Source organism: Zeus faber (genome assembly GCF_960531495.2).
Source record: "Zeus faber genome assembly, chromosome: 8".
Classification (NCBI taxonomy): domain Eukaryota; kingdom Metazoa; phylum Chordata; class Actinopteri; order Zeiformes; family Zeidae; genus Zeus; species Zeus faber.
This window is the reverse complement of record NC_137195.1, coordinates 32,010,144-32,034,612: the sequence shown is the minus strand read 5'-3', so window position 1 is coordinate 32,034,612 and position 24,469 is coordinate 32,010,144. Positions and strand designations below refer to the sequence as shown.

Genomic DNA, 24,469 nt, shown 5'->3' with positions numbered 1-24,469 from the left:
CATAATATTTAAAATTCTATTTATTTTGACACAACACTACGATACCAACAACCCTAGGAATTTTAGTCACTGTAGCGATGCCATATTTTCATACCATCTAGTCCCAAATACTGTCATTAATCAATTGCACACCTGCATGAATTGGTGCTCCTTTTCAAACTCCAGTTGATCATTGATGATCTTTTCAATGGAATTACCTGCGGCAGGGAGAATTCTGGTTAAAGCGCTTAAAAACATTCAATAAGGGGGTTCAAAGTTCTCAATACAGTTTGGATTAGTCAGCCAACTGGATAATGTAGCCAGTTAGCGGGAGAGGAGATTCCTTTCTGACAGAAGGGATTTCTAAAATGTACTCTCATGGCTTCATTCTTCAGAAATGAATGGAAAATATTGGTCAACATTGATTACTTATACCGTTTTTACACCAAAATTTGTGGGTTTACCGGGGGTAAACGGGGTCGGAGCGTGGGGGTTCTCTGCTGTGGTTCCCACGGAGCGATCCCACAAACATTTTATGGTCCCGCATGTGGGAAAAAGTCAATAACTTCTGATTTTGGATTCAAAATCAGATATGAAATGATCGAAAGATACACTGATATTCCTGTCTATTTAAGCGCCAACGTCCGGAATGTCGACCTACTTCGCATCGCCCAGGTAAAGGGGCCAAAATTAGCAGGTTGATCTGGGTGTCCTGTTCACGTCAGAGCCGATTGGAGGCGAAGGTGATAAAAACCTATGTCTATTGCAGTGTCTATTGCAGGGTAATTTTAAACCTGGGTGTAACGTTTCCCCACTGATGACAAATGCCTGATGTCAGCGGGTGTTACCTGGTTTTTGCCACAGTGGAAAAGGGGAATTAGTTTTTGGCATCCTCAAAAAAAAAAAAACCTTGTAACTTCCCAAAAACAATTTGCAAACACAAAATATATCAATTATCACATAAAGGAGGCAGCGTTGCCAAACTTTATTGAAAAAATAGTTTTAACTCTACTGCATACTACTGGCTTTCAGGGTGCACGCAACCAAAATGATCCTTTTTAGCTCAATGAGCCTTTCAAAAAGCTACACTAGCAGCTAAAGCAATGTTCGTTTTGACAGTGTTACAGAACACTCGCATGTATGAATTAGTGATGCAGTGGTATAGTGGGCCGACGGTTCAGTATATATATATATATATATATATATATATATATATATATAGATATACAGTGGGGCAAAAAAGTATTTAGTCAGCCACCAATTGTGCAAGTTCTCCTACTTAAAAAGATGAGAGAGGCCTGTTATTTTCATCATAGGTATACCTCAACTATGAGAGACAAAATGAGAAAAAAAAATCCAGAAAATCACATTGTCTGATTTTTAAAGAATTTATTTGCAAATTATGGTGGAAAATACTTTGTTATATACCCTTTGTTTGCAATGACAGAGGTCAAACGTTTTCTGTAAGTCTTCACAAGGTTTTCACACACTGTTGCTGGTATTTTGGCCCATTCCTCCATGCAGATCTCCTCTAGAGCAGTGATGTTTTGGGGCTGTCCCTGGGCAACACGGACTTTCAACTCCCTCCAAAGATTTTCTATGGGGTTGAGATCTGGAGACTGGCTAGGCCACTCCAGGATCTTGAAATGCTTCTTACGAAGCCACTCCTTCGTTGCCTGGGCGGAGTGTTTGGGATCATTGTCATGCTGAAAGACCCAGCCACGTTTCATCTTCAATGCCCTTGCTGATGGAAGGAGGTTTTCACTCAAAATCTCACGATACATGGCCCCATTCGTTCTTTCCTTTACACGGATCAGTCGTCCTGGTCCCTTTGCAGAAAAACAGCCCCAAAGCATGATGTTTCCGCCCCCATGCTTCACAGTAGGTATGGTGTTCTTTGGATGCAACTCAGCTTTCTTTCTCCTCCAAACACGACAAGTTGAGTTTTTACCAAAAAGTTCTATTTTGGTTTCATCTGACCGTATGACATTCTCCCAATCCTCTTCTGGATCATCCAAATGCTCTCTTGCAAACTTCAGACGGGCCTGGACATGTACTGGCTTAAGCAGGGGGACACGTCTGGCACTGCAGGATTTGAGTCCCTGGCGGCGTAGTGTGTTACTGATGGTAGCCTTTGGTACTTTGGTCCCAGCTCTCTTCAGGTCATTCACTAGGTCCCCCCGTGTGGTTCTGGGATGTTTGCTCACCGTTCTTGTGATCGTTTTGACCCCATGGGGTGAGATCTTGCGTGGAGCCCCAGATCGAGGGAGATTATCAGTGGTCTTGTATGTCTTCCATTTTCTAATAATTGCTCCCACAGTTGATTTCTTCAAAACAAGCTGCTTACCTATTGCAGATTCAGTCTTCCCAGCCTGGTGCAGGTCTACAATTTTGTTTCTGGTGTCCTTTGACAGCTCTTTTGTCTTGGACATAGTGGAGTTTGGAGTGTGACTGTTTGAGGTTGTGGACAGGTGTCTTTTATGCTGATAACGAGTTCAAACAGGTGCCATTAATACAGGTAACCAGTGGAGGACAGAGGAGCCTCTTAAAGAAAAAGTAACGGGTCTGTGAAAGCCAGAAATCGTGCTTGTTTGTAGGTGACCAAATACTTATTTTACCGAGGAATTTACCAATTAATTCATTAAAAATCCTACAATGTGATTTCCTGGATTCTTTCCCTCCATTCTGTCTCTCATAGTCGAAGTGTACCTATGATGAAAATTACAGGCCTCTCTCATCTTTTTAAGTGGGAGAACTTGCACAATTGGTGGCTGACTAAATACTTTTTTGCCCCACTGTATATATATATATATATATATATCAGTTTTTGGGCCATGGTAAGGTATCTTTACACCGCGTTCCAAATTATTATGCAAATTTTCTTTTTCTCAGATTTTCCTAAATAGTCGATGCAAATGACAGTCAGTATAATTTTCAAGTCATCAACCGTTAGGGTTTGATTTGAATGTTATTGAACAAACCTCCCAATGATAACAGTATTTTTTTCAGAAATAAAAAACTCTAAATGCACGGTTCCAAATTATTATGCACAACAGAGTTTTAAACATTTTATAGGTTGTAAAGAACTGAAAATGGTCATTTGTTGAATTTGCAGCATTAGGAGGTCATATTTACTGAAATCAAAAGCTATTTCAATCAAAAACATCTTAACAGGCCAAGTTACATGTTAACATAGGACCCCTTCTTTGATATCACCTTCACAGGGGGGTCAATGGATTAGTGTCACGTCGCGCCCCCCGTCAGTACCTGGGCCCGCCCGGGGAAGCAAATGATCCTCCCAGCAGACTAAAATTCTAAGAGACGACGCCTGAGAGCCAAGTCAAAGAATCCTAGTCACAGTCCCAAAGCCGACAGCAGACAGCCTCAAGAGCACCTTGCAGTGGGACCTGCCCTTCGAATACTACAACTAAACGTCGAAGGCCTTTCTGCAGCCCATCGAAGTCCTCGCCTCCCAACACTCGATTGACGTTACCTGCCTCCAAGAGACTCACATTGGCACAGAGGAAGCAGGCCGCTACACCATCAATGGCTTCGATCTCCTGTGTTACGCTCCACATGCCAAACATGGACGTGCCACCTATGCGTTCTGACATAGCTGAAGCAAATCACTTGACAACAACACAATTCTCTGATACCATAACTATTGGTGGTTTCAACATTGTCAATGTGTACAAGCCCCCTAGTGCCAACTGGGATCTGCAGGGCCTACCCACCCTACCCCACCCCGCCATCTATGTGGGGGATTTCAACAGCCACCACCCTGACTGGGGATATCCAGTAGTGGATAGTGATGGAGAGGCAGTTTCAACTGGGCATCTAGAAATGACCTTGTTCTGATACATGATCCCAAAAAAAAAGGAACCTTCCACTCCGCCAGGTGGAAAAAAAGACTACTCTCCTGGCCTGTGCTGGGTCAGCTCTTTGAATGGAACGCCCTATCCTGCTAGGATCCTCATTCTTGACGATTTTCAACACAGTCAACACCGGCCCTTGCTTGTACACGTTGGCCTACACCTCCCAGTCATAGACAGCCCAAGGAAGAAGCGCTGGAACTTCCGCAAAGCCAACTGGAAGAAATACACTGAAATCCTGGAGCGGAGTGTTGTTACCATCCCACACCATCACTGTAGATGAAGCATACAACCGCTTATGCGGCGCCATCTACAAAGCTGCCCACTCAGCAATCCCACGAGGCAACCGACCCCTCTACGTCCCATGCCCGGACGGAGAAAGTGCTGCACTCCTACAAGCCTACAAAACATCAGGGGACCCTGAGACAGCAGACCATCGCATTGAATCGCTAAATACAGCTCAGCGAAGGAAATGGGAGGAGACAGTAGCTGACCTGAACTTCACACACTCTAGCAGGAAATGTTGGAGCCTCATCTGCCGTCTAGGAGCTGCACAGAAGCCCCCCAGCCAAAACAGAGCATCTGTCACACCCAACCAAGTTGCATCCCACCTACTGACTATTTATTGCAAAAGCAACCCAAGACAAGCCCACCAGAAGAGCAGTTACAACTGAGCTAAAGAAAGTGCTCAGAGGCCATAGAAACCCTGAACCTTTTGAGGTTGCTGAACTGGAGAAAGTCCTGCAGGGCCTGAAATGTGGAAAGGCAGCAGGATATGACAACATCTCTCCAGAGTTCATGAAACACCTTGGCCCCCGAGCCCTAACCTGGCTGACACAATTCTATACCAAGATCATAAACATGAACTCAATCCCAAAGAAATGGAGGACAGCAAAAGTTATTGCCATCTTAAAACCTGGTAAGACCACAAACTACCTGCCAGCTACCGCCCAATCTCCCTACTCAGCGTTCCCTACAAAATCCTGGAACGCCTAATACTACAATGCATCTCTCCAGGAGTAGAGGAAATTCTTTGCGTGGATCAGGCAGGTTTCCGCAAGGAGCACAGCACAGGAGAAAAAGTACTGGCCTTAACCACCTTCATCCAAAATGGCTTCGAGAGCAGACTGAAGGCAGGGACTGTGTTCCTCGACCTCACAGCCGTCTATGATACAGTCTGGTACAAAGGCCTCCTACTCAAACTCATAAAGGCGCTCCCTGCCTGGGCAACGGCAATAATACAAACTCTGACAAATCGGAGGTTCAGAGTTCACCTTGGTCATAACACAAGCGCATGGAGAAGACAAACAAACGGACTCCCACAAGGCTCAGTTCTAACTCCAACTCTGTTCAACCTCTACACAAATGACCTACCTTCCACCAAATCTCGCAAATTCATCCATGCAGATGACATCAGTCTGGCATTTCAAGCACCAGACTTTGATGAACTGGAACGGGTGCTCACTGATGACCTTGCCAAACTGGACCAGTTCTGCAGAACCTGGCGCCTAAAAGTCCAGCAAAAACTGTTTCCAGTGTATTCCACCTCCATAACACAAAAGCTGCCAGAGAACTAAACATCTATCATGGCGGACTCAAGCTGAAGCATGCCTTTAATCCAACCTACCTGGGAGTGACCCTTGACATGACCCTATCCTTCAAGGAACACCTAAAAGGGACGGCAGCTAAGGTTAGTGCTTAGCTGCAATGTTTGGCAAGGTCATCAGTGAGCACCCGTTCCAGTTCATCAAAGTCTGGTGCTTGAAATGCCAGACATCTGGTGGCACGGTGGCGCAGTGCATTGCACTGCTGCCTCACAGCAAGAAGGTCCTGGGTTCGATTCCCACCTGGGGCGCTGTTGGCACCGTGCTCCAGCAGGTTATCTCCCAAATAGGAGCCTTTCTGTGTGGAGTTTGCATGTTCTCCCCATGCTCACAAGGGGTTTCCTCCACCTCACGTCAGTAAGGACCCCCACCAAAAACATGCACCCATCATCGTCTGACCAGCAACTGACACTTATCACCTGGTCCCCGGGCGCGTCCACGTATGCTGCCCACTGCTCCTGGCTGTGCCCCCAGAGGAAGGACAAGCCAGGATGGGTCAAATGCAGAGGATCCATTTCACCGGCCACCATCAAAGCATGTGCGTGTGTGCAAGCATGTGTTGTAGTGTGGTGTGTTGCGTGACGAATAAAGACTGTTCCTTCTTTCTCTTTCTGTCAGACCCCAATCAACAGGTCCCTGGCACCAACCTCCCAAGGAGACAATGGTCTACGCTCAATCGCTTCAGGACTGGACATGCTGCTTGGCCAGCCTTCACAAATGGGGCAGTAGCCCCACTCAACTGTGTGCTTGTGGAGAGCAGCAAACTATGGATCACATCGTAGAAGTTTGCCCTCTTCAAAAACTGAAAGGAGGATTGGTCACCCTCCATACAGCAGACCAGAAGCAACTACTTGGCTTAGGGACTTTGCATTCGCTAAACAAATACCTTCACAGTTCTTGTATCCATTGAACTTGTGAGTTTCTGCTTGAATTTCTTTGCAGAATGTCAGAATAGCTTCCTAGAGCTGCAATTTACTGACACCTTGATTGATTGCACCCTTTACAAAAACATTATTATGGAGATTTATGTTGTGTATCAATTGAAAAAGGCTTGCGGAGCCGTGCACAGTTATACATTCTTTAAATAAAAATAGACCTCTAGCGCAAAACACTGCCAGTGGATCGCCAACAGTGGATTCAATAGGAAGCGTACACTTACGGCATGCCGCACCCATACGCCGCGCCAACGCGCCCAGTGGACTTCTACTGCAGTTTACGTGTGCGTATTGAACCGTAGTGGGCGTACTGAATGGTTCCATAATATACCGTGCATCCCTAGTATGAATCAATAAATCAGTCAATCACAAGACCCTCTGCTCATTGGCAGTGATTGCAGAAAAACTGGATGTTATCTAAATTTTCCCCTCAACATTTTTGAACAAGTTTAGGGATCTTCAAATGTGCAGACAGTTGATGACTAGATGGACTAACAGACTAACTAACGGTGCTTACTGTTTATGAGAACACTGAGTATTTTTGACAAGACGCCATCCGGAACTAAAGCCAGAGACTTGTGTGATGATGCGTACCAGCAGGAAGGAAGTCCTCCGACTGAAACTGCACAACATTCTCAGGCATGTTTCCGTCTGCCACTTTCTCGAAGGAAGTGTAATAAGCCAAGTCCGTCACCCACTTCCCCTCTTCATTCAGGTACACCACACTGTCTGTGGTACAACACAAACAAAATGTAAAGTAACACAAAAAAATACACACACACACACACACACACACACACACACGGCTTTCGGGTGAAATTTCAGGATGAACCTAAAATGCACTATAACCTTTACAGGTGAACTTAATTTGACCTTCTCTAAACTTTTGAATGCATATGTCCAACTGTTCAATATTAATATATTGACATCATGAGACCAAGACAACGCCTAACAATTGATCAACAGTACCTCGCCATTGTGAGGCTTCAAACAGGATGTTCTCCGAGGGAAGTGGCCACTGAGCTTAGAGTGTCACAGACTGTCATCAGGTTGCAACAGAGATACAGAGACACTGGAAGAGTCACAGAAAGGCATAGAAGTGGACGTCCTTTGGCCACATCCCACACTGATGACCGCTTTATTTTGAACAGTGCCCTGCGGAACCGGATGATGAATGCCACTTAGCTCCAGGCACATTTAAGGGAGGTGAGAGGCACCCGAGTGTCACGTCAGACAATTCAAAACCGTTTACATCAGTGTGGTCTGCGTGCTAGATGACCTGCAAGGGTACCTGACCACACCACCAGGCACAGGCATCATCGTCTTGCATGGACCCGGGATAATTTACACTGGATGAGGGACCAATGGGCCTCAGTGCTGTTCTCTGATGAAAGTCGATTCACGTTGAGCGGAAACGATGACTGCCAACGATGTTGGAGACGTCAAGGAGAGCGCTATGCATCAGCCACTGTTGTCACCAGACGAGCCTTTGGTGGTGGTGGTTGTGTTACAGTGTGGGCAGATGTGTCTAGTCAATACAGAACAGCCCTACACTTTGTGAATGGTACGGTGACAAGCCCATACTACCTGAAAAACATTATTAATCCAGTCATCGTGCCCTTGCATGAGCAACACAGGCCTAATTTTATCTTCATGGACAACAATGCTCCAGCTCATCGAGGTCGCATAATAAGGGAACGGCTGCTGGAGACTGGGGTACCTCAAATGGAGTCGCCTGCACTTTCTCCAGACCTGAATCCCATAGAAAACCTATGAGATCAACTGAAGTCGCTGTGTAGAGGTTCGTAACTCTGTACCCAAGAACCTCAATAAGCTGAGGGCCGTACTTCAAGAAGAATGTCAAAATGTGAACAGCATGATGAAGAGGACTGTTTAAATACCAATTCTAATTGAACCAGGAAATGTATTTGTCGATTCATGGATGAAACACCTGTTGTGAATTTTGCCGTTCAGCTCCTTGTTAGAGAACAGCAAGTTGTGCAAAAAGTACTGAAACATTGAACAATTGGACATGTGCATTCAAAAGTTTAGAGAAGGTCAAATTAAGTTCACCTCTAAAGGTTATAGTGCATTTTAGGTTCATCCTGAAATTTCACCCTAAAGCCGAATATGCCTAACTTTTTGTGAGTAGTGTACACACACACACACACACACACACACACACACACACACACACAGACTTTGTTACAGCGTTATTCCAAAATGGATTCCTTGTTTTCTAATCTACACACAATACCCCATAACGACTAATAGAAAAAGGTTTATAATTTTTTGCAAATGTATTCAAACTAAAAAACTGAAATATTGCATGTACATATGTACATGCCTCATATATGTCCCTTTGCCATGACACTCAAATTGAGCTCAGGTGCATCCTATTTCCACAGATCATCCTTGAGATGTTTTTACAACTTGATTGGAGTCCACCTGTTGTCAATTCAATTGGTTGGACATGATTTGGAAAGGCAAACACCTCTATAAGGTCCCACTGTTGACAGTGTATGTCAGAGTAGAAACCAAGCCACGAAGTCAAAGGAATTGTCTGTAGACCTCTGAGACACGATTGTATGGCGGCACAGATCTGGCGAAGGGTAAAGAAAAAATTCTGCAGCACTGAAGGTCCCGAGGAGCACAGTGGTCTCCATCATTCGTAAATGGAAGAAGTTTGGAACCACCAGCACTCTTCCTAGAGTTGGCTGCCCAGCCAAACTGAGCAATCGGGGAAAAAGGGCCTTGGTCAGGGAGGTGACCAAGAACCCGATGGTCACTCGGACAGAGCTCCAGCGTTCCTCTGTGGAGATGGGAGAACCTTCCAGAAGGACAACCATCTCTGCAGCACTCCACCAATCAAGCCTTTACGGTAGAGTGGCCAGACGGAAGCCTCTACTCAGCAAAGGCACATGACAGCCCGCTTGGAGTTTTCCAGAAGGCATCTAAAGGACTCCCAGACCATGAGAAACAAGATTCTCTGGTTTGATGAAACCAAGATGGAACTCTTTGGCCTGAATGCCAAACGTCACGAGTAGAGGAAACCAGGCACCTCTTGTCACCTGGCTAATACCATCCCTACGGTGAAGCATGGTGGTGGCAGCATCATGCTGTGGGGATGTTTTTCTACGGCAGGAACTGGGAAACTAGTCAGGGTTCGAGGGAAAGATGAACGGAGCAAAGTACAGAGAGATCCTTGATGAAAACCTGCTCCAGAGCGCTGAGGACCTCAGACCGGGGCGATGGTTTACTTTCCAACAGGACAACAACCCCAAGCACACAGCCAAGACACAGAGGAGTGAATTCGGGACAAGTCTATGAATGTCGTGAGTGGCCCAGCCAGAGCACAGACTTGAACCCGATTTAACATCTCAGGAAAGACCTGAAAATAGCTGTGAAAATTTCTAAAATAACTTTTTTCGCTTTGTCATTATGGGGTATTGTGTTGGATTTATGAGGGGAAAAAGGAAATTGAATCCATTTTGGAATAAACATGTAACATAACAAAATGTGGGAAAAGTGAAGGGGTCTGAATACTTTCCGGATGCACTGTACTTCTATACAGTTCCATTTTTCGCATCATTTGAAAGTGGAGAATCAGAGCTTCCAAACAAGGTGTCATTTGTGCAAATCAAGCAAATGTTTTTAATGCTATGACTTGTTAATGACAAGGGTGTGGCAAACTGTGTTTGAGATAATCACTTTGAACGTTTAGCCGAGACTTGGCTTCATTCACCTAGCTCCCAGAATGCAAATGGGGTAGCCAAAGCCACATGGCTACTTAACATACTGCGGAATGGGCCAATCACTGCTTTGTTCTTGTGTTTTGGTGGAACGTTGAACGTATTTTTGTTATGAAAAAAGCTTTTATTTAACAGTAAGAATATACATGTTTTATAAAAGAGGAATTTATTTTCCGGTGATTCTTGAAAATATTCAGTTTCAGTGTCACATTCGGGTTGAAATCCTCTGTTTGAAATGTTCTCCAAGTCCAGAGCAATATCAGATTCAGCGTCACTGAACGTCGGAGAACTGACTATCATCGCAGAAAATGAAGTCTGCGCGCTGCTTAAACTGACTTGGACCTATTGCACTGGTCAGATTACGGTCCGCGATATGATTTAGATCTTCCTCCACCCGCTTCTTAATCAACCGCAGTTTTCACAGACAAGTAAAACCGGAGCCTTGTCTTGTTTACGGAAGTGACTGTGAAGGTCAGTGACATGCTGCCTCCAGAAGGTTGTCTCTGTGTGTGTATAAAACACGTAATATTTAAAGGCTGAACTCTATCAAAACGGTTTCACATTGTGACTTCACATCACATGGAATATGGATGAATGATCTTCACCTGGACGGTCGCTTTAAAGGAAACGATCGATCTGCGTTGTTCAGCGTCTCAGTAAGTGGACTGTGTTTCCCCATGTAATCTAATGGGAATATTTAACTCCACGGTTTAACATTTTTCTACTATTTATAAATCAAACTCAGTTTTGAAAATACGTTGATAAAAAAAAATAAAAACACAAATCTGGAAAAACAAAAAAATAATAATAAATAAATAAATAAATCACGTTTTCCTTCAAGAAAGTTTTTTTCAATTTATTTGGCTGATCCTGGCGAATTTAGAAATGCGCGAGATGGCGGGTTTTGCTGTGGTGGGATCCCCAGATCGAGGGAGATTATCAGTGGTCTTGTATGTCTTCCATTTTCTAATAATTGCTCCCACAGTTGATTTCTTCACAACAAGCTGCTTACCTGTTGCAGATTCAGTCTTCCCAGCCTGGTGCAGGTCTACAATTTTGTTTCTGGTGTCCTTTGACAGCTCTTTGGTCTTGGCCATAGTGGAGTTTGGAGTGTGACTGTTTGAGGTTGTGGACAGGTGTCTTTTATACTGATAACGAGTTCAAACAGGTGCCATTAATACATGTAACGAGTGGAGGACAGAGGAGCCTCTTAAAGAAAAAGTTACAGGTCTGTGAAAGCCAGAAATCTTGCTTGTTTGTAGGTGACCAAATATTTATTTTACCGAGGAATTTACCAATTAATTCATTACAAATCCTACAATGTGATTTCCTCAATTCTTTCCCCCCATTCTGAAGATTCAAGATTTCAAGATTCAAGATTTTTATTTGTCACATACATATACATACTTCCATACATATATGCAGTGAAATGTAATGCAACGCACCCGGTGATAGCACACAATAAGTCCTAGGAAAAAGTACAAAAATAAAATAAAATAAAAAGTAGAAAATTCCTTTCTAATAGACCGACTAACTGACTCCTAAAACGTAATACAGTAAGTGGAATACTTATAGAATAAGATAAAAAATATATAGGATAAAATACAATAAAAAATAAATTGAAATAAAATGGAATAGGTTGAAGGAATATGGCTATGTATATACAGATATGTGCATTTAAAGTGGCATGTGAATTAAAGTGGCATGTGAATGTGAATAGTGTGAGGTAGTGTTTGGGATAATACAGCACAGTATACAACAGTACGGCGCAGCAATACGGCATCACGAACAACCCTGAACAGTGATACAGTATGCGGTACAGTATGCTACATACAGTACGGTAGGTAGTGGAGCCTAGTGCATGGCTCAGTTAGGACCCCTGGTGAGGTCAGCGTTGACAGTTCTGATGGCTTGAGGGAAAAAACTCAGTCTCAGTCTCTCTGTTCTCGCTGCGTGACTGCGGAGGCGCTTGCCTGACCGCAGCAGCTGAAACAGTCCGTTGTTGGGGTGATGAGGATCCTTCATGATCCTACGGGCTCTGCTACTACACCTCCTGGTGTATAACTCCTGCAAGGGGGGGAGGGTAGTTCCAGTGGTACGTTCAGCTGAACGCACCACCCTCTGCAGGGCCCGCCTGTCCTGGGCAGTACAGTTCCCAAACCAGGCAGTGATGTTGCCTGTCAGGATGCTCTCCACTGCTCCAGAGTAGAAGGACTTGAGGATCCTCACCGAGACCCGGAATTTCCTCAGCTGCCTGAGGTGGTAGAGACGCTGCCTCGCCTTTCTCACCAGAGTGTCTGTATGAACAGTCCATGTTAAGTCCTCTGTGATGTGGACTCCCAGATATCTGAAGCTGCTCACCCTATCGACAGAAGTCCCATTAATCCACAAGGGCGCGTGCGTCCTCGATTGTGATCCACGCCTAAAGTCCACAATCAGCTCCTTGGTTTTGCTGACGTTCAGGTGGAGGCTGTTGTCCTGGCACCAGAGTGACAGGTCAGCCACCTCCTCGCGGTAGGCCTTCTCATCGCAGTCGGTGATCAGGCCCACGACAACGGTGTCGTCAGCAAACTTGATGATGGTGTTGGAGCTGGACCTGGCCACACAGTCATGTGTGTACAGGGAGTACAGTAGGGGGCTGAGGACGCAGCCCTGGGGGGGATCCTGTATTCAGGGTGAGGGAGCTTGACATGTACTTCCCCACCTTGACCACCTGGGGGCGGCCTGTGAGGAAGTCCAGGATCCAGGTGCACAGCGGAGCATTCAATCCTAGCTCCAACAACTTGACAGCCAGTCTGGTGGGGACTATGGTGTTGAAAGCTGAACTATAATCAATGAACAGCATTCTCACATAGGCCCCCTTCTGGCCATCCAGGTGCGTGAGCGTGGTGTGCAGTACCTGGGAGACCGCGTCATCCGTGGATCTGTTCTGCCGGTACGCGAACTGCAACGGGTCCAAGGTGCGGGGGAGGGAGGCGCAGATGTAATCCTTAATCAGCCTCTCGAAACACTTCATGACCACCGAGGTGAGGGCCACCGGACGGTAGTCATTCAGGCAGGTTGGAGAGGCGATCTTCGGGACAGGAACGACGGTGGACCTCTTGAAACAGGATGGGACCACTGATTCAGCCAGGGAGATGTTGAATATTGTGGTGAACACCGGAGCTAGCTGGTTACCACAGGTCTTCAGTACTCGTCCAGATATGCCGTCTGGGCCCGCAGCTTTCCTGGTGTTCACCCGCATCAAAGCCCTCCTGACCTCGTGCACGGACACTGAGAGTGCGCGCTCGTCCCCAGCGGTGTAGCTCCAATTAGCCGGCGAGCTAGCGGTGCTGCTGCCAGACTCGAACCGCGCATAAAAGGAGTTCAGTTGGTTGGCTAGGGAGGCGTCCGCACTCGTGGCTGGGGAGGAGCTGCTCTTGTAGTTAGTTATTGTTCGCAGCCCCTCCCACAAGCGTCTGGTGTCCCCCCGCTCCATCTGCAGCTCCACGGTGTCTCTGTACGTCCGTTTAGCGTCCCTCACCGCCCTCCGCAGATTGTACGACGCCGCATTGTAGTTGTCCATGTTACCAGATACAAGTCCGTCGTTGTAAGCGGCCGTGCGCGCATTCAGAGCGCAGCGGATGGATTTATCAACCCATGGTTTCTGGTTTGGAAATATCCGAACTTTCACCGTGGGAACGATTTCATCCGCGAGTGTAGCCACAAAACTCACTACAACCTCCGTAAACTCGCTGACGTCACTTGAACTCGCTTGGAACACGTCCCAGTCTACGTCAGTCAGAGCGTCCTGAAGCGCAGCCTCTGATTGGTCCGTCCACCGCTTCACTTCCCTCGTCATCACCAGATCCCGCGCGATCAGAGGCCTGTAAACAGGAAGCAGCGAGATCGCGGCGTGATCTGATTTCCCGAAAGCAGGAAGCGACACGGTCTTGTATCCGTTCTTGTAAGGAGTGTAACAATGGTCCAGAGTTTTGTCTCCCCTGGTGGCACACGTCATGTGTTGGTGGAAATTCGGCAGAACTTTTTTAAGGTTGGCCCTGTTAAAGTCCCCAGTCACCACCACAGCCGCGTCGGGATGTCTGTTCTGAAATCCGCACAACACATCGTGCAGAACCGACAGAGCTGCGTCGGTGTCCGCTTGCAGTGGGATATAAACGGCTGTAATAATGACCGTGCTGAATTCCCGGGGGAGATAAAATGGACGGCATAGTATGGTCAGCTGTTCCAGGTTCGGCGAGCAGGAGTGGGAGAGGAATTTGGTGTTGTTGGCGTTACACCAGCGGTTGTTTACCATTAGGCAGACGCCTCCACCTTTGGATTTCCCCGACTCTCCCGTTCTGTCGCCGCGGAACACGGAGAAGGCCTCGGCTGGACGTATGGCTTCATCCGGCACCAGTGGGGTCAGCCATGTTTCCGTCAGGCAGAGGACGCAACAGTTCCTCGTGTCACGCTGGAATTGAATCCTCGCTCGAAGTTCATCCATCTTGTTCTCCAGGGACTGGACGTTAGCAAGAAGGATGCTTGGCAGAGGTGGACGGTAAGGTTGTGTCCTCATTCTGACCCGAATGCCGCCTCGTTTACCTCGGTGCTTCCTCCGTGGGCCGGCTCGTGGAACAGCGACTCCATTTTTGTTGTGGTAGTTGTTGTTGCGAGTGTTCCCGCGTAGGATTTCCGCCGGCCACTCTGCTCCCACGGATAAAAAGTCCCAAAGTTGTTCGTTTAGGGAAATTTTTATATCCATGAGTGCATCGCGGCCGTATGAGTTAATTGTTGATGTTTTTCTGGCGAACATTGTGATAAAAAAAGGAAAAAAATACTAAAGAGTAAGAAAGTAACCGGAGCGCCGGCGCAGGCGACCGCTAGGGGCGGCGCCACTATCGCCATGGAGAGAAGAAAGAAGAAACTGTCTTTATTCGACACACACACACACACACACACACACACACACACACACACACACACACACACACACACACACACACACACACACACACACACACACACACACACACACACACACACACACACACACACACACACACACACACACACACGCTTTGATGGTGGCCGGTGAAATGGATCCTCTGCCATCCTGGCTTGTCCTTCCTCCGGGGGGGAACAGCCAGGAGCAGTGGGCAGCATACGTGGACGCGCCCGGGGACCAAGTGATAAGTGTCCATCGCTGACAGACGATGATGGGTGCATGTTTTTGGTGGGGGTCCTTACTGACGAGAGGTGGAGGAAACCCCATGTGAGCACGGGGAGAACATGCAAACTCCACACAGAAATGCACAATTGGTGGCTGACTAAATACTTTTTTGCCCCACTGTGTATACATTATGTGCAATAAAGTGGGATGTGAATAAAGTGGGGTAGTGTGTACGGAAATATACAGTACAGTATACAACAGTACGGCGCAGCAATACAGTAAAACCAGAACAGAACAGTGATACAATACAATATGCTACATACAGGTCAGAAAGGCAGTGGGGCCTATGTGAGTGGCTCAGTGAGGGCCCCTGGTGAGTTCAGCATTGACAGGCCTCATGGCTTGCGGAAAGAAACTGTCCCTCTGTTCTCGCTGTGTGACTGCGGAGGCGCTTGCCTGAGCGCAGCAGCTGAAACAGTCCGTTGTTGGGGTGGTGAGGATCCTTCATGATCCTGCGGGCTCTGCTACTACACCACCTGGTGTATAACTCCTGCAAGGGGGGGAGGGTAGTTCCAGTGGTACGTTCAGCTGAACGCATCACCCTCTGCAGGGCCCGCCTGTCCTGAGCAGTACAGCTCCCAAACCAGGCAGTGATGTTGCCTGTCAGGATGCTCTCCACTGCTCCAGAGTAGAAGGCCTTGAGGATCCTCACCGAGACTGAATTTCCCTCCAAAGTCCTATAGTTCTATTTTTTTAAGGTTCGCCTTGTTTAAGTCCCCAATCACCTCCACGGCCGCATCGGGATGTTCATTCTGAAGTCCTCACAACACATCAAAAAGGTCCGATAGAGCCGCTTGCAGTGGAATATAAACGCCTGTGATGACCGTGCTGAATTCCCAGGGAAGGTAGAATGGACAGCATGAAATAGTCAGCTGTTCCAGGTTTACCGCGGTGCTTGCTCCGTGGAACAGCGGCTCCATTGTTGTTGCTGTTGTTGAGAATGTTGGCGCGTAAAATCTCCGGCAGCCACTTTGGAACCGCGGATAAAAAGTCCCAAAGTTGTTCTTTCAGGAAAATGTTTATATCCACGAGTGCATTGCGGCCATAGGAGAGATCACTGCCGTTTAATTTTTGGCGGACATGGTGATAAAAAAAAAAAGGAAAAAAATATACTAAAATGTCGGACACACACACACACACCAAAATCCGCTATCTCGCGCATTTCTAAAATCGCCAGGAGCAGCCAAGTAAGTAGAACATTTCTTGAAGGAAAATTCGATTTTTCCAGATTCGTATTCCTTTGCGTCCCCCCCCCCCCCCCCCCCAATCTCTCAACGTATTTTCAAAACCGAGTTTGATTTATAAATCGGAGAAAAATGTTAAACCGTCAAATTAAATATTCCCGTTAGATTATAAGGGGAAACAGTTCACTGACCAGCGCATAACGACGCCAATCGATCATTTCCTTTAAAGCGACTGTCCAGGTGAAGATCATTCCTTCATATTCCATGTGATGTGAAGTCACAATGCAAAACCGTTGATAGAGTTCAGCCTTTAAATCGTACTACTTTTACACACACACGTCATTGTGGAGGGGGCGTGTACCATCGACAAGAAATGCTGACGTAATTTCCATAAACAAGACGAGGCTCCTTCGGTTTCACTTATCTGTGAAAACTTTAATCTCCGTGTTGTTAAGGATTACAAGAAGCAGGTGGAGGAAGACCTAAATCATATCGCAGACCTTACTCTGACCAGCTCAATAGACCCAAGTGAGTGTGAGCAGCATATACTGGACTTAATTTTCCGCAATGATAGTCAGTTCTCTGACAGCGATGCTGAGAACAACAGCTAAGCTGAATCTTATATTATCCCGGACTTGGAGAACATTTCAAACAGCGGATTTCAACCTGAATGTGACGATGAAACAGAATATTTTCAAGAACCACTGGAGGGGTCCGATGATACGGCTGTTGTTGTTACAACGAAAGAAGTTGATGACTGATGAAGTCTGTTGTCTGGGTTGGTGATTGACATATGAACAAGTAGTAATGCACAAGATTCTTAAGTTTACCTGCTAATGAACAGAAAATGAAAAGAGGCCCCAACCAGGCTCTCAGAGTGTAGCGTGGGGTAGGGTTGGGATAAGCCAACATAACTCCAACAACTTATCAGATATTTGGCATACGCACATTTATATATTAAATGACACACTGAGAATGACTTTCAGAGACTCATATTATTGATAGACTCCACATTTTGTTGTGTTGTCCGCACTTTTAAACTCCGAAATAATTCCACTTTTATAAAACATGTATATTCTTACTGTTAAATAAAAGCTTTTTTAAAAACAAAAGATGACGCTGTTCAACATTCCCTCAAAAGAAAAGAACAAAGAAGAGATTTCCCCATTCAGCAGGGTGTTAAGTAGCCATGTGACAACTAGCTAGGCTCTGATGGCCCTCAAACCATTTACATTCTGGGAGCTGGCTGAATGAAGCCAAGGGTGGGGAAAACTTTGAAGGTGTCTCTCAGAATCGCAGTTTGCCACACCCTTCTCATTAACAAGTCATAGCTTTAAAATATTTTGCCTGATTTGCACAAGTGACATCTGGTTTTGAAGCTCTGATTCTTCACTTCCAAATGATGCAGGGAAAAAATGTCAAATGCCACCAAATAACCCTAAAGAACGCGGTTAGTTGACATATTATATACATACAGCGGGGGCAATAAGTATTGAACACGTCAACATTTTTCTCAGTAAATACATTTCCAATGGGGCTATTGACATGAAATTTTCACCAGATGTTGGTAACAACCCAAGTAATCCACACAAAAAAATCAAAACATATGTCCATAAATTACGTTATGTGTATTAAAGTGGAATGAAACAGGGAAAAAGTATTGAACATGCTGGCTGAAATTTCTTTAATTCTTAGAAGAAAAGCCTTTGTTGGTAATGACAGCTTCAAGACCCCTCCTGTATAAAGAAACTAGTCTCATGCATTGCTCAGGTTTGATTTTTGCCCATTTTTCCACACAAATTGTCTTCTTGAAGGTTCCTGGGGCCTCGATGAACCCTGATCTTCAGTTCTTTCCATAGATTTGGTTTGGATTCAAGTCAAGTCAGGTGGTTGACAGGGCCATTCTAGAAGCTTTATTTTCTTTCTCTGAGACCAATGGAGAGTTTCCTTGGCCGTGTGTTTGGGAACATTGTCTTGTTGAAATGTACATCCTTGTTTCATCTTCAGCATCCTGGTAGATGGCAGCAGATTCTTATCAAGAATGACTTGGTACATTTCTCCAATCATCCTTCCTTCAATTATGTTAAGTCTGCCAGTACCATATGCTGAAAAACAGCCCCACACCATGATGTTTCCACCTCCAAACTTCACTGTTGGTATGGTGTTTTTAGGGTGATGTACAGTGCCATTTCTCCTCCAAACATGGTGTGTGCTATGACATCCAAAGAGTTCAATTTTAGTCTCATCTGACCAGACTTTTTTATTCCAGTATTTCATTGGCTTGTCCAAATGTTGTGCAGCAAACCATAAACGAGCCTCAGCATGCTTTTTCTTCAGCAATGGTCTTTTGTGCGGTGAGCGTGCATAGAGGCCATGGAGGTTGAGTGCATTACTTATTGTTTTCTTTGAAACAACTGTACCTGCTAATTCCAGGTCTTTCTGAAGCTCTCTGCGAGTGGTCCTTTGATCTTGGACAACACTTCTAATTATTCTTTTGACTCCGTCAGAAATCTTGTGAGGAGCACCTGGTTCTTTGTATGTGTGGATTACTTGGGTTGTTACTGATATCTGGTAAAAATTTCATGTCAATAGCCCCATCAGAAATATATTTACTGAGAAAAATGTTGTGTTCAATACTTATTTCCCCCGCCACACACACACACACACACACACACACACACACACACACACACACACACACACACACACACACACACACACACACACACACACACACACACACACACACACACACACACACACACACACACACACACACACACACACACACACACACACACAAACCCCCACCTTGTGGAAAGTTGAGCCCATCTGGGCCTCTGCTCCAGCCGTCTTCTGAGTCCTCTTGCGCCTGGTGGAAGGTCTGAGAGAAATACTTGGCTTCCAGGGAAGTTGAGAGGAGCTGGTTGTCCTCCTCACTGGTGCTGTTTGTGGCGTCGCCAGAGGGCCCTCCCCATAAGCTAAGGGATGGCGTGGCTCCGTCAGCTTCATCCATACCGTCATCTTCATCAGCACCACAACAGTCTGGGAGGAGCGTCTAGATGGAGGACAGTTGGGTTAAGGCAACAAATGATACTCTAAAAGCCTACAATACACCCTTCACATCCTGAAGAGGACGTTCAGATGTATATAAACTTCTCAATGTACTTGTATTATTTTGGAGAATTTGACCACAGATTTGTGCCATAATTATGGCTGCCCCCAATTAGTCTTTGTCGACTAAGTTTTTCATTGGTCGGTTTGTGTCAACAAAAATAAATAAATAGATAAATAAATAAATAAACCCACAATGAATCTTAAAACATATACTACACCAGTGTATGAAACGCAAGAGGGATTTTAATTTGAGACCCATTGTAACAAAAATTCATGTTCAGTTTCCTTGCTGGTTGATTTTACACATTTAGAAGAATATAGCTTTCGATGAGCGGCTTTTGCCGGTAATTTCCAGGCGGCTCACTTTATTTGTGCGTGTCGCATGAAATCGACTGGTCAAAAACTCTGAATAAATATTGCGTATATTATAGGTGCCATTTAGGACTGTTAATAACATTCGTCAATAACCAAATCGTATTTAAATGCATGGATGTCAGCGGTGCGCCTGAGCCCTGGGGTGCATTGGCTCCCAGTCCCCGTTGGACTGGGATTTACAGGCGGGGATTTCAGTACAAATGATGTCATATGTTATTTAAATGTGTCGATTAATAAGATAATAAAAGGGCCTTATAAGTTGAACCAATGTAATGTTTAACCTGTATATAAGGGACTGAGGGGAATGGTGGTGGAGGGTTTTCTACATTCCTGCACATTTGCTCCACCCGCTGCCCAGTGGCTGCATTGCAGGCAGTGCTGGGCAGGTGTCCCACACCTGCAATCAATTAGGCTCAATAGGGAAGCTCACAAGGATAAAAGGCCGTTGTGAGAGCTGCCACAGGAGCCTGGGCTAGCATTAGCGTATGTTCACCATGAAGTTAAGGAACAACCCCCAAAGTAAAGCCTCTGGCATTGTTGCCTGTCTGACACTTTTCCTCTGCCTACCTACCCATTCCTGTTACAGGTGTAATTAACAGGCAGCTCTATTCCCGTGTGCACACTGTGCAGCACAATTAAATATACATTTTAAAGGCTGGTTATTAGGTTTTGTGTTAACGGTGTTAACATTGTGAGTTATAACATTCTTTCTCAGCCCTGGAACTCAAACCATTTTCTGATGCTCCAAAAACATTTAAATATTTTGTAAACATGTAACAATAGTCGACTAATGGCTTGAACTGACGACTAAGAGTCAACTAGGAAAATCTTAAGTTGAGGGCAGCCCTAGAAATAAATATATTTTTAAAAAGCCAGTTTATCTGAACCCAACATATCTAAACTTATTAACTCAACCAGCTTTAGTTGTAGTAGTAGTTTAGTTGTTTGTAGAATAGACAACTGGGCTTGATTTTTGGGTCTGGGTATTGGGCAGGTTCTTGTGATTAGATTTCAATAAAATCTTTTGTTTGCGAAGACAGCGGAATTTTAATCACCATTTATTAAGTGACAGTCTTGACTGCAGTCCAACTAACACTGTTGGCAAATTTAACAGCTTGCAAACTCTTCCTGGAGCCAGCTAAAGTCTTTCAAATCTTTTGTGGATTGTGGCCCCCACCCTAAATATATGCAGAGCCTTATTTTGAGGCAAATACGAGGTTGCATCTTTGAGATTTCATGACTCAGCAATAAAGCTGAATAATAAATATTTCATTTATTTATTTATTATAAAATCCTAATTTCAATTGTAACCCACCAGTGCTTCCTGTCGGTCCAAGGTCATACTCCAGTTAACTGGTGACTGCCTCTGCAGTCCAACTAGGGCCCCTGGTGAGGAGCTGGCCTCCCCTGTTCCCACAGGACCCACACGGTCTCCCATCTGAAACACAACAGCAAAAACTTTGATACATTGCTAATAGAAATTAGCAAGAAATAAGGCTGAATATTTATATAGTGTAATTTCAGGTCAATGGACATGGGAGGATGAAAATTCCAACCACAAAAAACACGCACAATAAGCATCATCGTGCTGCCACAACAACATTTTGTGACTAAAGAAAGGGAAGTACATGCCTGCGGTAGCTGAGGAAAATTATTTTTAACCCCTAAATATTGTGACTGAATCTCCTTCTTAGGTGTATGGTCTCTTCCCAGTATATTATCTGGCACCGATATGTCTGCAACACATGTAATTTAATATAGTCTACCCAAATATTTAATGAAAAGGAAAAAAAAAAAACAAGACGGCATCTTTGTTGATAATAGTGAGTAGCAAGGCTGTGTATGCAAATTCAATACTTTCACTATATTGGCTTTCACTATCAAGATTCGGTCGGATTCAACACCAAAGTTCCAAACACATGTAGTTTGTCTCTTTAGCATCAGTGAGCTAAAACTGAACTCAAAAGTTGGTAAGTTATTTTATTTTTTTAATAAATGATCACAGGCCTTTGCATTTACACCTGGTATTAACAAGCGTCATTATCTCGATTTGTGATGGGATCCCAGGTCACATGAAGTGATGCTACTTTTTAAATTGTAGTTTTTTTTTTTTCTGCAATAAGATAACATCAAGGAAAACATTTCTTCTCGGCATGAATACGCTGCATCAAATCGGTCTCTGCAGATGCGCCAAAGGACTGACGATTGGTGGGAGAGCGGGAAGAGGTGGCATTAGGTGACGCTTTCAACTTGTGGGGATTTCACATTTTCAATTTATAAACTTTGGATGGCAAATTTATGCAATTGCCATCCAAAGTCAGCTTTAGTAGGACGCCTTCATTCTTGGGGGAGCTGGAACGCCACAAGAAGCCTATTCCACACGGCTCGCAAGGTATTTCACTCTGCAGGCATAGATTGCCATTTTTCTTTGTGGAATGAAGCCACCCTTAGGACTGCTTTGTCGTGTCAAGAAAAACATGCCAGCATCGATAAAAGGAATTTATAATTTTAGTTTGGAGGCATGAGATTTTGATGAATTGGACAATTTGAAACCGGTTCTTGATTCCTATCCCTAATAGATTAAATAAAAACAATTATTCCTACGTAGTATGATGGGCATTTTTTATTTTAATTCCTACCCCTGAGTGCGTGGAGAAGACGTTCCTTCCAAACACGGGCAGGTGGCTCAGATCACTACTACTGTCCTCGCCGACGCCGCTGGCCCCCACCATGCCCAGCCCCCTTAACATGTTGTAGGCGGCCTGGACGCCGGTGGAGGTTAGAGGGATGGTTGAAACCCCTCCGTCGTTCCCGCTCTCCTCGCTTCCACTGCTGCCGTCCCCGCCATTGCCTGATGGTGACACACACATACACCAGAATCCCTCAAAATCATAAAACCATATACGATAGTCTGCGGAGTGTAAATATTTCATGAAAGCAACAATAGTCGTCCACAAAATACGACCAATTGATCAATGGTACTATGTAAAAACAAAGTGATATTTCAATTTGGCAATATTGGACAGCCCTAGCTTGTCTGTATTACCTGTGACAGGGGGGTTGATGACCTGTCCCTCAGCGGAACATCGTTGTTCTATCCCAGACACAGAAGGTCCGCCACGCCCGGTGAACGGCTCGTCATCCGAGCTGCCTCCTTCCAGCCCCGGTCGGAAACTGGGACGATTACTCTCTCCCACCTCCACGTTAAAAGAAAAATTTACATGCATATACCAGGAACGGGCATTCTCGAAATGATCATACCAAAAAGCAGCCATCATTTCAAGAATAATTATGTTTTCTCCAACTAGTGTATGGTACAACTTATCGTAAAAATGTAAAATTTGTAATGGGTGGCAACCGCAGGCAAACTGTTTGAAGACTGAAACGCAGTTCCACCTTCATTCAGGGAGCATAGGGTTACCGTGAGGAGCTCCATTGCTGAGAGTGAATTCAAATCCAACTTTATCGATTGAGCACTTTTCAGGCCAGCAAATGCCAATCAAAGTGCTTTTACATAAAATATACTGATTACAATAAGTAAATTAAGAAAATATGAAATAAGAAAATAAATACAAATATTTAAAAAGCAATATTTAAAATTAAGGTAAAGTTAAATTAACACAGGGAATATGGATTAAAACATAGCCAGAAGATAAAAAAAACACTCATGTAAAAGCCATGCTAAAATGGTGTGTTTTAAGATATTTTTTCTGTCTTGGAAGGTAGGCTGTTCCAGAGACCAGGACCGTAGACACAAAGTCAGCATTGCTACTTCTTTAAACAGCTATGTCTTTTGACTCATTGTACAACATTTAATTGCTAAAATGGGCTCTGCAAGAAAATGCATGGCGGTTCACGAACATCAACTTGAGCTGTTAAATCCTGCGCCCTCAACTGCAGAAAATGTGTGGAAATTTACAAAAACTGCTATCAATTCACTTTATCTGATTTAACAAACAATAATACTTTTCACAACTCCGGTAAATTTCTTAAGTACTCACCAGCTGCCTGGAGGTGCTAGGCAGCAACTGCCTGCTCCTGGTGGATGTTCCGTTGGTCCTGACAGCCTCCAGCTCATCTTCCGTGTCCTCTTCATCACTGGCGGGGCAAGAGTCCATGCCTGTCGCAGCCAGCCGCACATCAAGCATCCGGAAGTCCTCCTGGAGGGAGAGCGCAGGGTCAGAGCAGGGGACCAAAGTCAACCGGCAGGACAACTCTGTGGAAGTTGACTGCAGTCACCTGATCACAGTCATCCATTGTGCTTGTGTTGGGCGTCTTGTCAGGAGCTCCAGGCAGTACCTACAAAGCACAGGAGAGGGAAGGTCACACGACCGCCAACAAACTTTGTTCCACACAGTGAATGGGCGCAGCAGAATTGATAATCAATAGGGGTACAATAATTATGGACACCAATAAGTGTAGATCAATACCATCTGATT

At 45.0% G+C, this 24,469-nt stretch overlaps 1 protein-coding gene across 3 annotated transcripts in view; it reads right to left on the bottom strand.

Annotated features, from left to right (window-relative positions):
* Positions 1–24,469, bottom strand: part of cep192 (centrosomal protein 192) — a 76,348-nt gene that overhangs the window by 51,456 nt on the left and 423 nt on the right. For all 3 annotated transcript variants that reach the window (XM_080005075.1, XM_080005076.1, XM_080005077.1), the window contains exons 2-9: positions 24,270–24,329; positions 24,032–24,190; positions 23,077–23,227; positions 22,670–22,881; positions 21,346–21,468; positions 19,350–19,596; positions 6,985–7,119; positions 133–197 (exon numbers count right to left, since the gene is read on the bottom strand). In XM_080005075.1, the coding sequence (XP_079861201.1) occupies positions 133–197; positions 6,985–7,119; positions 19,350–19,596; positions 21,346–21,468; positions 22,670–22,881; positions 23,077–23,227; positions 24,032–24,190; positions 24,270–24,329 (1,152 nt within the window). The remainder of the gene's footprint in view (positions 1–132; positions 198–6,984; positions 7,120–19,349; positions 19,597–21,345; positions 21,469–22,669; positions 22,882–23,076; positions 23,228–24,031; positions 24,191–24,269; positions 24,330–24,469) is intronic.